The 12,903-nt window shown below is 40.6% G+C and overlaps 1 protein-coding gene across 9 annotated transcripts in view; it reads right to left on the reverse strand.

Moving 5' to 3' along the window:
- Positions 1 to 12,903, reverse strand: part of TMEM241 (transmembrane protein 241) — a 194,884-nt gene that overhangs the window by 70,143 nt on the left and 111,838 nt on the right. For 8 of the 9 annotated variants that reach the window (XM_056521710.1, XM_056521714.1, XM_056521708.1 and 5 more), the window contains one exon: positions 11,633 to 11,697. The exons of the other annotated variant lie outside the window; for it this stretch is intronic. In XM_056521710.1, coding sequence (XP_056377685.1) covers positions 11,633 to 11,697 — 65 coding nt within the window. The remainder of the gene's footprint in view (positions 1 to 11,632; positions 11,698 to 12,903) is intronic. 9 annotated transcript variants of the gene reach the window in all.

A 12,903-nucleotide genomic window follows, 5' to 3' on the forward strand; every position in this document is an offset into this window, starting at 1 on the left:
ATTGACCCTCCACCATATTTCACTGTAGGTACTGTGTTCTTTTCTTTGTAGGCCTCATTCTGTTTTCAGTAAACAGTAGAATGATGTGCTTTACCAAAAAACTCCATCTTTGTCTCATCTGTCCACAAGACTTTTTCCCAGAAGGATTACTCATGTCTCTATGTCTTTATGTGAGCAGTGGGGTCCTCCTGGGTCTCCTGCCATAGCGTTTTATTTAATTTAAATGTTGATGGATAGTTCGCGCTGACACTGATGATCCCTGAGCCTGCAGGAAAGCTTGAATATCTTTGGAACTTGTTTGGGGCTGCTTATCCACCATCCAGCCTATCCTGTATTGGCACCTTTCATCAGTTTTTCTCTTCTGTCCACGCCCAGGGAGATTAGCTACAGTGCCATGGGTTGCAAACTTCTTGTTAATGTTGCGCACTGTGGACAAGGGCAAATCTAGATCTCTGGAGATGGACTTGTAACCTTGAGATTCTTGATATTTTTCCGCAATTTTGGTTCTCAAGTCCTCAGAAGTTCTCTTCTCGTTGTTCTGTTTTCCATGCTTAGTGTGGCACACACAGATACACAATGCAAAGACTAAGTGAACTTCTCTCCTTTTTATCTGCTTTCAGGTATGATTTTTATATTTTCCACACCTGTTACTTGCTCCAGGTGAGTTTAAAGGAGCATCACATGCTTGAAACAATATTATTTTTCCACAATTTTGAAAGGGTGCCAATAATTTTGTCCAGACCATTTTTGGAGTTTGGTGTGACATTATGTCCAAGTTGCTTGTTATTTCTCCTTTTTTTAGTTTAGTTCCAATACACACAAAAGGGAATAAACATGTGTATAGCAAAACATGTGTTACTGCAATCCTTTTCTGTGAGAAAAAATTTTCTTGGAAAATTTCAGGGGTGCCAACATTTACAGCCATGACTGTATATCGCTAGCGTTCACAGCCTGCAACTCTCAAGATGATATACATTACTTAAAAAATAGATTCTTCCATTACCAATTAAAGGTTTTCCAGCTTGAAAACATTCCTTTAAATTACAGACCCTCTTTCCTGAGGGCCTTACTGTCGTGACCTCACTCGCCTGGGCCCATAGACTCTGGATTGGGGTAGTACAGCTGACACAAACCTCTTTCTGGTTTAACCCTTTACAGAATCTAATGTTTCATATATTCATTCTTGTTTCTATTGTACACAGTGCTCGACACAAATAAACAATGTCTGCACAGAAAGAATACATTCTCCTTGTATATACAGGAATTTCTCATCGTTGCAATACTTTCTGAACTAAGGTCCCCATGATATAAGCTAAAACTACTTAAAAAAACAAAAAACAAAAAAAAAGCCCCTGAAACAGCAAAATGGTGGTAGCCTTAGGTTATATGTAAGCCTCTTAGTGTTCTGCCGGGAATGCTTAGAACTTTACATATGCTAAAAAGTACAGGACTGAAAATCTGTTGCAGTCTCTATAAGAACTGCAACTACACAGTTTTTTTTAGGAGCTTTGGTATGTACGGTAAAAATAAAAGAACCTTAAAAGAACTGACTAGGGAGGCAGTCCGACCCGGGTGACTTAATTTAGAAAATCTTTACAAACTTCTTCTAATTCGCCCATAAATTTCTATGAGCAGCATGTAATCTGAACTCTCAGCTGTCTGTCTTCTCTCTCAAGACATACTTGAGCTGACTTCGGTTTGAATGTTAAAATGATGAGTTGGGGAGAAGGGGGCCAGGGAAGGAGCCTAATAAGTAAAGAAAGTGGCATTTTTCCCTCTGATGGGATATTACAAATTTTCTTACATTTGTGTATTTATTTCCAGTCAACTCGTTTGAGAGCTTGCGGTTGGACTAATAAATAGTTAAATAGACCTGTCACGATCTTGTTAAATTTTATAATCCTTCCAGTTCACTGCCCTCATCATGATAAACCACCACCTGCCTTTATTTTTATTATTTTTTCGTTTTCTACCTTTCTGTATTTTCTGCTCAGTCTCAGTCAAATTCAGAGTGGAAAGGGCGTTCCCTCAGCAGGCGTGCCATCATCTGAAGCCATACAGGGGAGAAAATCCTCCCCCACTCTGCTATACACAGCAGAGCAGTTCAGTGTGATATTGAGCTATGATTGTCTAAGGCTGCACACTCCCCTCCCTTCCTCAGCACTCCAAACTGCATCTCCTGATTTTGGACTTCTGCCAGGCCAACAGGAGATTAAATTCTGTGCAAGAGATGGGGGGGGGGGGGGGGGGGTGAATGTGATCTGGACAAGTAGGGAGACACCTAGTGACAGCTTTTAATAAAAAAATACAAATTGGTTTTTTTACCCCTTAACGACAATGGACGTAAATGTACGTCATGGTGCCGTGGTACTTAATGCACCATGGCATACATTTACACTCCGTCATGACCGCGAGCACCGGACCAATGCTCGCGTCATGTGCGGCAGGTCCCGGCTGCTATCAGCAGCCAGGGACCCGCCGGTAATGGCGGACATCCGTGATTGTGCGGATGTCCGCCATTAACCCCTGAGATGCCGTAACCAATACAGGCATCTGCGGCAGTGCGGTACTTTGAATGGATGATCGGATCACCCACAGCGCTGCCACGGGGATCCGATCATCCAGCATGGCGTCCGGAGGTCCCCTCACCTGGTTCCGGCGTCTTCTGCTCTGGTCTGAGATCGAGCAGAAGATCACCGATAACACTGATCAGTGCTATGCCCTTTGCATAGCACTGAACAGTATTAGCAAGCTAAGGATTGCTATAGATAGTCCCCCTATGGGAACTATTAAAGTGTAAAAATGGAAGTAAAAAATGTAAAATGTCCTTTTTTCCCATTTTACCCCATAAAGCGTAAAAAAAATATATAATTAATACAGATATTTGTTATCGCCGCATGCGTAAATGTCCAAACTATTAAAATATAATGTTATTGATCCGTACGGTGAACGGCATGAACTTAAAAAAAAAATGTACAAAAAAAGCGCAAAACTGCTGCTTTTTTTGGTCACATTTTATAAAAAATGTTATAAAAGTTTTATATACACAAATGTGGCATCAATAAAAAGTACAGATCATGGTGCAACAAATGAGCCTTCATACCGCCGCTAAGGCTGGGTCCACACTACGTTTTGTCCCATACGGGAGCGCATACGGCAGGGGGGAGCTAAAAGCTCGCGCTCCCGTATGTGACCGTATGCGCTCTCCGTATGCCATTCATTTCAATGAGCCGACCGGAGTGAAACGTTCGGACCGGTCGGCTCATTTTTGCGCCGTATGCACTTTTACAACCGGACCTAAAACTGTGGTCAACCACGGTTTTAGGTCCGGTTGTAAAAGCGCATATGGCGCATAAATGAGCCGACCGGAACCCGAACGTTTCACTCCGGTCGGCTCATTGAAATGAATGACATACGGGGAGCGCATACGGTCACATACGGGAGCGCGAGCTTTTAGCTCCCCCCTGCCGTATGCGCTCCCGTATGGGACAAAACGTAGTGTGGACCCAGCCTTATACGAAAAATGAAAAAAGTTATAGGTCATCAAAATAGAAGGATTTTAAACATACTAATTTGGTTTAAAGTTTCCGATTTTCTTTTAAGCCCAACAATAATAGAAAAGCATATAATCATGGGTATCATTTTAATTATTGACGCACAGAATAAAGAACACTTCATTTTTTACCGTAAATTGTACGGCGTGAAAACAAAACCTTCCAAAATTTGCTAAATTGCGGGGCTTTTTTTTTTTCCCCCCCCCCACACAAATAATATTTTTTTGGTTGTGCCATACATTTGATGGTAAAATTAGTGATGCCATTATGCAGGACAACTGGTCGCACAAAAAAATAAGCCCTCATAATAGTCTGTGGATGAAAATATAAGAGTTATGATTTTTAGAAGACTGGCCTCGTCCTTAACCCCTTAAGGACCACGGACGTATGAGTACGTCCCTGCGCCCTGGGTCTTAAGGACCAGGGACGTACTCATACGTCCCAGCGAATTTCGCATCCCGCCGCACCGGGCGGGTTGCGAAACCGGACGCCTGCTGAAATCATTCAGCAGGCGCCCCAGGCAAACGCCGAGGAGGGTCCCGGGACCCCCACATGTCGACGATCGCCGCAAATAGTAAGTGAATTCACACTTGCGATTTGCGCAATTCCGGGTCATTACGGGTCTATGGTGACCCGGAATATAAGGGGAATCGCGGGTGTCTAAGACACCCACAATCCCCCTGAAGAGATAGGAGTGAGGTGGCAGGGGTGCCAGCCCTTCTATCCCTGCTATTGGTGGTCTAGACGCGACCACCAATAGCAGATCGGGGGCGGGGGGGGTTAACTTTCGTTTTCCCTGTTCTGCCCACCCACAATAGGCGGGGCAGAACGGGGAGGAACGACAGAGGGACCGGCGCCGGGAGTCCACTTACCGATCTGTGGAGGCTGCGGGGCGACGATCGGCGTCGGAGATCGACGGGCAACAATGTCGTGCAGCAAGCTCCCTGGATCCGACGGAAGCCGGTAAATTGCCTAGCAACATCTGGAGGGCTGCAGTCCGAGACCACTATATAGTGGTCTCTATACTGTAGCTCTCCAGATGTTGCAAAACTACAACTCCTAGCATGCCCACACAACTGTTTTCTGTCTGGGCATGCTGAGATTTGTAGTTTTGCAGGATCTGGAGGGCCACAGTTTGCAGTGGTCTCTATACTGTAGCTCTCCAGATGTTGCAAAACTGCAAATGCCAGCATGCTGGGAGTTGTAGTTGTGATCCCTCCAGCTGTTGCATAACTACATCTCCCAGCATGCCCTTCGGTGATCAGTACATGCTGGGGAGTTGTAGTTTTGCAACAGCTGGAGGCACACTGGTTGGAAAATATTGAGTTAGATAAACAGAACCTAACTGAAGGTTTTCCAACCAGTGTGCCTCCAGCTGTTGCAAAAGTACAACTCCCAGCATGCACGGTCTGTCAGTACATGCTGGGAGTTGTAGTTTTGAAACAGCTGGAGGTTTGCCCCCCCATGTGAACGTACAGGGTACATTCACACGGGCAGGCTTACTGTAAGTTTTCTGCTTCAAGTATGAGCTGCAGCGCAACTCCTAGCAGGGAACTCACTGTAAACCTCTGCCAGTGCGAATGTACACTAAAAACACTACACTAACACATAATAAAGAGTAAAACACTACACATACACCACCTTACACTGTCCGTCCCCCCCATATAAAAATTAAAAACGTATTGTACGGCAGTGTTTCCAAAACGGAGCCTCCCGCTGTTGCAAAACAACAACTCCCAGCATTTCTGGACAGCCACTGACTGTCCAGGCATGCTGGAAGTTTAGCAACAGCTGGAGGCCCCGTTTGGGAATCACTGGCGTAGAATACCCCTATGTCCACCCCTATGCAATCCCTAACTTAGTCCTCAAATGCGCATGGCGCTCTCTCACTTCGGAGCCCTGTCGTATTTCAAGGAAACAGTTTAGGGCCACATATGGGGTATCTCCGTACTCGGGAGAGAAATTACACTACAAATTTTGGGGGGGCTTTTTCTCCTTTTACCCCTTATGAAAAGGAAAAGTTGGGGGTCTACACCAGCCTGTTAGTGTAAAAAAAAAATGTTTTACACTAACATGCTGGTGTTGCTCTTTACTTTTTATTTTCACAAGAGGTAAAAGGAAAAAAAATTTGTAACGCAATTTCTCCTGAGTACGGAAATACCCCATATGTGGGCGTAAAATGCTCTGCGGACGCACAACAAGGCTCAGGAGTGAGAGCGCACTATGTACATTTGAAGCCTAAATTGGTGATTTGCACAGGGTGGCTAATTTTACAGCGGTTCTGACATTAACGCAAAAAAATAAATACCGACATGTGACCCCATTTTGGAAACTACACCCCTCACGGAATGCAACAAGGGGTATAGTGAGCATTAACACCTACAATGCTCAGAACAGAAGGAGCGCCATTGGATTTTGAAGAGAAAATGTGTCCGGAATTGAAGGGCCACGTGTGTTTACAAAGCCCCCATAGTGCCAGAACAATGGACCCCCCCAACATGTTGACCCCATTTTGGAAACTACACCCCTCACGTAATGCAATAAGGGGTGCAGTGAGCATTTACGCTCCACAGGTGTCAGACAGATTTTTGGAACAGTGGTCCGTGAAAATGAAAATTAAATTTTTCATTTGCTCAGCCCACTGTTCCAAAGATCTGTCAAATGCCAGTGGGGTGTAAATACTCACTGCACCCCCTTATTAAATTCTGTGAGGGGTGTAGTTTCCAAAATGGGGTCACATGTGGGGGGGGGGGGGGTCCACTGTTCTGGCACCACGGGGGGCTTTGTAAACGCACATGGCCCCTGACTACCATTCCAAACAAATTCACTCTTCAAAAGCTCAATGGCGCTCCTCCTCTTCTGAGCATTGTAGTTCGACCGCAGGGCACTTGACGTCCACACATGGGGTATTTCCATACTCAGAAGAAATGGGGTTACAAATTTTGGGGGGTATTTTCTGCTATTAAGCCTTGCAAAAATGTGAAATTGGGGGGGAAACACACATTTTAGTGAATTTTATAATGTTTTTTTTTTTTTTTACATATGCAAAAGTTGTGAAACCCCTGTGGGGTATTAAGGCTCACTTTATTCCTTGTTACGTTCCTCAAGGGGTCTAGTTTCCAAAATGGTATGCCATGTGTTTTTTTTGCGGTTCTGGCACCATAGGGGCTTCCTAAATGAGACATGCCCCCCGAGCAAAATTTGCTCTCAAAAAGCCAAATATGACTCCTTCTCTTCTGAGCATTGTAGTTCGCCCGTAGTGCACTTCAGGTCAACTTATGGGGTAACTCCATACTCAGAAGAGATGGGGTTACAAATTTTGGGGGGTATTTTCTGCTATTAACCCTAGCAAAAATGGTGAAATTTTTGGGGGAAACACATTTTAGTGAAATTTTTTTTTTTTTTTTTTTTTACATATGCAAAAGTCGTGAAACACCTGTGGGGTATTAAGGCTCACTTAATTCTTGTTACATTCCTCAAGGGGTCTAGTTTCCAAAATGGGTATGCCATAAGGTTTTTTTTTTGCTGTTCTGGCACCATAGGGGCTTCCTAAATGCAACATGCCCCCCAAAAACCATTTCAGAAAAATGTACTCTCCAAAATCCCCTTGTCGCTCCTTCGCTTCTGAGCCCTCTACTGCGCCCGCCCGAACACTTTACATAGACATATGAGGTATGTGCTTACTCGAGAGAAATTGGGCTACAAATACAGGTATAAATTTTTCTCCTTTTACAAGAACATGCGAGTGTAAAAAATGAAGATTGTGAATTTTCTCCTTCACTTTGCTGCTATTCCTGTGAAACACCTAAAGGGTTAAAACGCTGACTGAATGTCATTTTGAATACTTTGGGGGGTGCAGTTTTTATAATGGGGTCTTTTATGGGGTATTTCTAATATGAAGGACCCTTTCAAATCCACTTCAAACCTGAACTGGTCCCTGAAAAATAGTGAGTTTGAAAATTTTGTGAAAAATTGGAAAATTGATGCTGAACTTTGAAGCCCTCTGGTGTCTTCCAAAAGAAAAACACGTCAATTTTATGATGCAAACATAAAGTAGACATATTGTATATGTGAATTAAAAAAAAATTTATTTGGAATATCCATTTTCCTTACAAGCAGAGAGCTTCAAAGTTAGAAAAATGCAAATAGAGAAGAGCGAACTTACAGTAAATTCGATTCGTCACGAACTTCTCAGCTCGGCAGTTGATGACTTATCCTGCATAAATTAGTTCAGCTTTCAAGTGCTCCCGTGGGCTGGAAAAGGTGGATACAGTCCAAGGAGACTCTTTCCTAGGACTGTATCCACCTTTTCCAGCCCACCGGAGCACCTGAAAGATGAACTAATTTATGCAGGATAAGTCATCCACTGCCAAGTCGAGAAGTTCGTGACGAATCTAATTTACTGTAAAAGTTCGCTCAACTGTAAATGAAAAATTTTCTATTTTTTCATCAAATTTGGGGATTTTTCACGAAGAAAGGATGCAAGTTACCACAAAAATTTTCCACCATGTTAAAGTAGAATGTCACGAAAAAACAATCTCAGAATCAGAATGATAACTAAAAGCATTCCAGAGTTATTAATGTTTAAAGTGACAGTGATCAGATGTTCAAAAAACGCTCTGGTCCTAAGGTTCGAAATGGCCTGGTCCTTAAGGGGTTAAGGTCAAAATGGGCTTGGTCCTTAAGGGGTTAAACAAAGTACATTATAAAGATTTTTCTTATTTACCATAAAGGAATGCATTACCAAAATTAGTTTTAATGACAGAGCCGATTTAAGTTAATTCCAGACAGTGAAGGGGAAATACTTTTTATTAAAAAGCATTAGGGCACCAACTAACAGTAAGGTTTATAAAAAATAAATAAAATACAAGTTTTTATACTGCATTTTCAGATAAGTTATGTCAAGGTTCTCTTATGAAAAATGTTATCATAATTGGAACATTCATTAGAATGGTTTCAGGTTACATAAAAAATTTTCATTGGTGAACAAATTTAAATGAACAAATTAAAATTAAAATATATGGGGGTGTTTTTACCATTGCCATCAGCTAAGGCTAAGTTCACATCTGTGTTCAAGCTCTGTTTGGGGAAAACCATTTAAGCAGCAAGACCTAAGCAGTTAAAAAAATAATAATAATGCAGCAAGCAGTATTTTGTTTGTACAGTCAGATACTGCTAAATAAATGGATACCAGGCAGACCCGAATAAAAGTCATTGGGATCTATTAGTGTCCAGTTTGCAACTGACTGCATGTGTGTTTTTCAGTCTTGAAAGTAACATGTGACGAAAGCCCCAAAGTGAGCCTTGGACTCAGATGTGAACAAGGCTTTAGAATTTACTGATTTTCTAATTGATATCAGGGAAATTGCATCTTTCAACTGGGACTCTACTTGACTAAACCAAAGCAGGAGTATAAAAGTAACATGATCATGTCCCCTTGTCTTCTGTATCGGATAAAATAAACTCTAAAGACCCTTTACATGGGACGGCTAGTGCGGAACCCTTGTTCCCTATAATGGGTCTGTATAAAAGGGCAAGCGGTCAGCTGACAAACGATGCTCGTTTGTGGCCGATTTGATCTTTTGTGCATCCACATTTTCTAATACAAAATTTATAAACAATGTTTAAATTAGGCAATTATTATATGTATCAATATCAATTACAAAATCAGGGTTCAAAAGCGTAATAGGTTTTACATAGGCGTCATATGGATACAGTTTTGCAGCTGCATTATATCTGAAAGTCCTGACCCGACATAGAGTCTAATGACCCAGATTGACTGCATCATACTGATCTATGAGGTCCTCAGTTTTGGTCATTAGATCCACAGTTGGACTAAAACTTGTAGCCATAAAGATTTTGTATTATGCTCTGGGGAAAGTTCCATTCATGGCCAGAAGAAAAATATTTCCACTGAAGGACTGCTAACTGTGTATCAAAGTGGCTTCTATTAGCAAGGACAATAACATAATAAAAGTAGGTTATAACTGAAGGTCTCACATTTCCCTTTGGTGGTGGTGGTGGGGGGGGGGGGGGGGGATCTGTCTTTAATTTGCTGTATTCTGTGAGTTTTGTTATTTTAGGTAAAATCGTTTACTACTTTCCTTTGTGGTCATAGTGCGGTTATTAAAAAGAGAACCTTTTATTATCAGGGGTGTCTGCTCTTTGTTTCAACATCACTGCTATGCTTGTTCTTAAATATATATTTTTACTTATACAGTTAATGTGAATAGAACCTGATACTTCTCTTCATCCTAATTCTTTTAGTTTTAGTGCTTTTTGGTTTAATTTAACAGGCGTTTTCACTTTGACTAGGAAGTGTGAGATGATTTTTGGCTATTGTGTTACACGGAGGGAGAAAAAAATACATCAGGCACACGTCATCACCAACTAAAGGAATCTTTATGAAGTCAAGAGAGAAAAATAAAGTTATCTTGGCGTGTGCCAGTATTGGGTCGTAATTAACTTTCTAACAAGAAAACAAAGGGGGAGATTTATCAAAACCTGTGTAGAGGAAGAGTGGTGCAGTTTCCCATGGCAACCAGAAAATTGAAAGAAGTGATCTGATTGGCTATGGGCAACTGCACCACTCTCTACAAAGGTTTTGATAAATCTCCCCCAAAGACTGACACTTTCAAACAACTCTTCGAAATTAAGGATCTGTGCCCACTGCCAAGCATGGCTGACAACTTGTCGATCTTCCATTAAAGAGTAGTTAAAGGGGTATTCCGGGATCTAACATTTTATCCCCCTATCCAAAAGGATAGGGAGGGGATAAGATGCCTGATCGCAGGGGTCCCACCGCTGGGTTTCCGAAACTGGAGACTCAGCTCCACATACAATGCAGGTGCTGCAGCAAGATCGCGGGGGTCCCAGCTGCGGGCCCTGGCATCTTATTCTATCCACTATCCAAAGGATAGGGCACGTTAGATCCCGGAATACCCCTTTAATCACAAGGATATCACAAGAGACACCCATTAAAATAAATGAAAAGTAATACACATAGATTTTTATGGGATGTACCCACCCAAAACGTAACTATCCAGTTGTCTGATTCTTCTCTGATATATTTAAATTATAGTGAATATTTTAGATGGTGCACTGAGGATGTGGAAGCACTCTGTACACTTGGATAGTCCTGTTGTACGGTAAATAAATATACGTTTTATCTCTCCATTTGTTCAATAGATTGTTTAAAGACCAGAGAATATATCTCTGTCCTTAATGATTCCATCTACTTTAATTCAGAATTACACTTTTCTCATACTGCCTACTAAAATAGTTATTTTGTTGTTGTTGTTTTGTAGTTAATGTTTGATATCCCACTTAAGCTATGTGAAGTTAAATGTAGCTCACACTTTATTTCACTAATAACTTATCTTATTTATTAAAAAATGTCTAACTTACTAATTTTATATACAGGTGGATGTAACTCCATTATATGATCTATGTAAAAGTAAACATAGCCTCTAATTTAATTTCTCTTATCAATGTTATTGTTTATAAAATATTTTTTAGAAAAATATATTCTATGTACTGTTCACAAATTAATTGAATACGAATGTATTTAGGAAAGGATATTTTCTATTTAATTAATTTACTGTTACTTTTCCCCAAAAGTACTATTTTATCTGTATGTGTAGCTTCACTATACATATACTGATTGTATTTTAATGGTTACTGTTTAAAAATCTTGAATAAAAATTATAATAAATCAATAAAAGTAGCTTTCTGAAAGGGTAAATTCAGTGAAAAAGGTGATTTCCAAAGAACAAAAGCCACCATTGTAAAGGTGCCATCATAGTTGTCACTGCATTTGCAAATGACAGATTTGTGTTTGGTGCAAATAAGACGGCATCTTTACAATATATAGAACTTAAAAAGGTACGATTATTGGTCTCTATCCTCTATAGGACTGGGGGCATGCAAACCATGGAGGTGCACATTCCATGATTATTCCAGCATGCAACTCTGTGGCAGATTTACTTAAAAGTCATGGTAAAGTATGGAGAATGTAACCGAGATCTGTTTTCTTTGTTACCGTTGTAAAATGTGCATAAATGACATGGCTTCCTTACCATATAGCCAGAGGAACATTCAGGGATATTTCAAATACAAACAATGATATAACTGCAGTGAGAACCTAAAACAACAGGAAAGAATGGAATTAAAATCTTATAAAAAAAAAAAAAAAAAAAACATTGCATTTTAGTATCCAAACAATAATCTTATACAGAGAAATGTACAACATTGTGGAGAAATATTTGATAATTCTGTACATACTGTGGATCAGTCACATTAAAAAGGTTTAGAATATAGGTATGTTCACTGTGAAATCGAAGAGGAATTTATTCAAGTTTTTCTGCTACCTTATTCTGCTCCAAATCATCAATGAAAGTTTAATTTACTTTAATGGACTTTCCGCTGCCCTGTTCACACTAAATAAAAGAAAAAACTCCAAGAAATGGTGCTATCCCATAAAATTAAAAAGTGACTGGTATCTTAAATACAACAGTACTTTATTTAAAAACTCAAATGGTTACATCCGTGAGCAAAACGCGTTTCGGGTATGAGCCTATCCTTGAAAAAGGGTAGGCTCATACCCGAAACGAGTTTTGCTCATGGATTTAACCATTTGAGTTTTTAAATAAAGTACTGTTGTATTTAAGATACCAGTCACTTTTTAATTTTATGGGATAGCGCCATTTCTTTGATTTTTTTTTTCTTTTATTCTGTGCAATTTCCTACGGGAACCGCTGCCACGGCTCCTGGTCAAGCTCAGACGGTCTGCAATCCCTAAAGTACCCCTTTTTTTTAGGGGTGATATGCTTATTTCCTATTTCTCCAGGTGAGAGTCTGTTATCCAGCAGTTTACCTATCACCTACTGTAATATCAGGATTACACGAGGCGCTGTCCTCCTTTCTTTTTCACCCTTCTCTCCTATACTGTTCACACTAAGGAATTTCTGCTAGCAGAATTCTGACACTGAATTCTGTTCCGCCTGAAGATGGAACATGTTCATTCTTCAGGTGGAATCCGCTTGTAAAAGCCCACTGAAGTTAATGGGACTTTTTATTTTTCTGAGGAAGTCCTTTTCAAGCAGAATTCAAGCGAAAATAGCTGCTGAACTCCCTCCTCAACACAATTTGCTCCTCCTCTTCCTGAATTCATCTTGTAATTTCTGCTTCAATTCCTCTTTAATATCGAAAAAGGCAGAATGCAACATTTTCCTGACCGAAATGATTCCTCTTCAATTCCTCTCCAATTCCTCAGTGTGAACATACACTAACTGGAAATTTGCTTTTAAATCCCAGCTCTCTTAAAGGGGTTATCCACCATAAGGTGATT

This window comes from Hyla sarda, chromosome 5 (genome assembly GCF_029499605.1).
Source record: "Hyla sarda isolate aHylSar1 chromosome 5, aHylSar1.hap1, whole genome shotgun sequence".
Taxonomy (NCBI): domain Eukaryota; kingdom Metazoa; phylum Chordata; class Amphibia; order Anura; family Hylidae; genus Hyla; species Hyla sarda.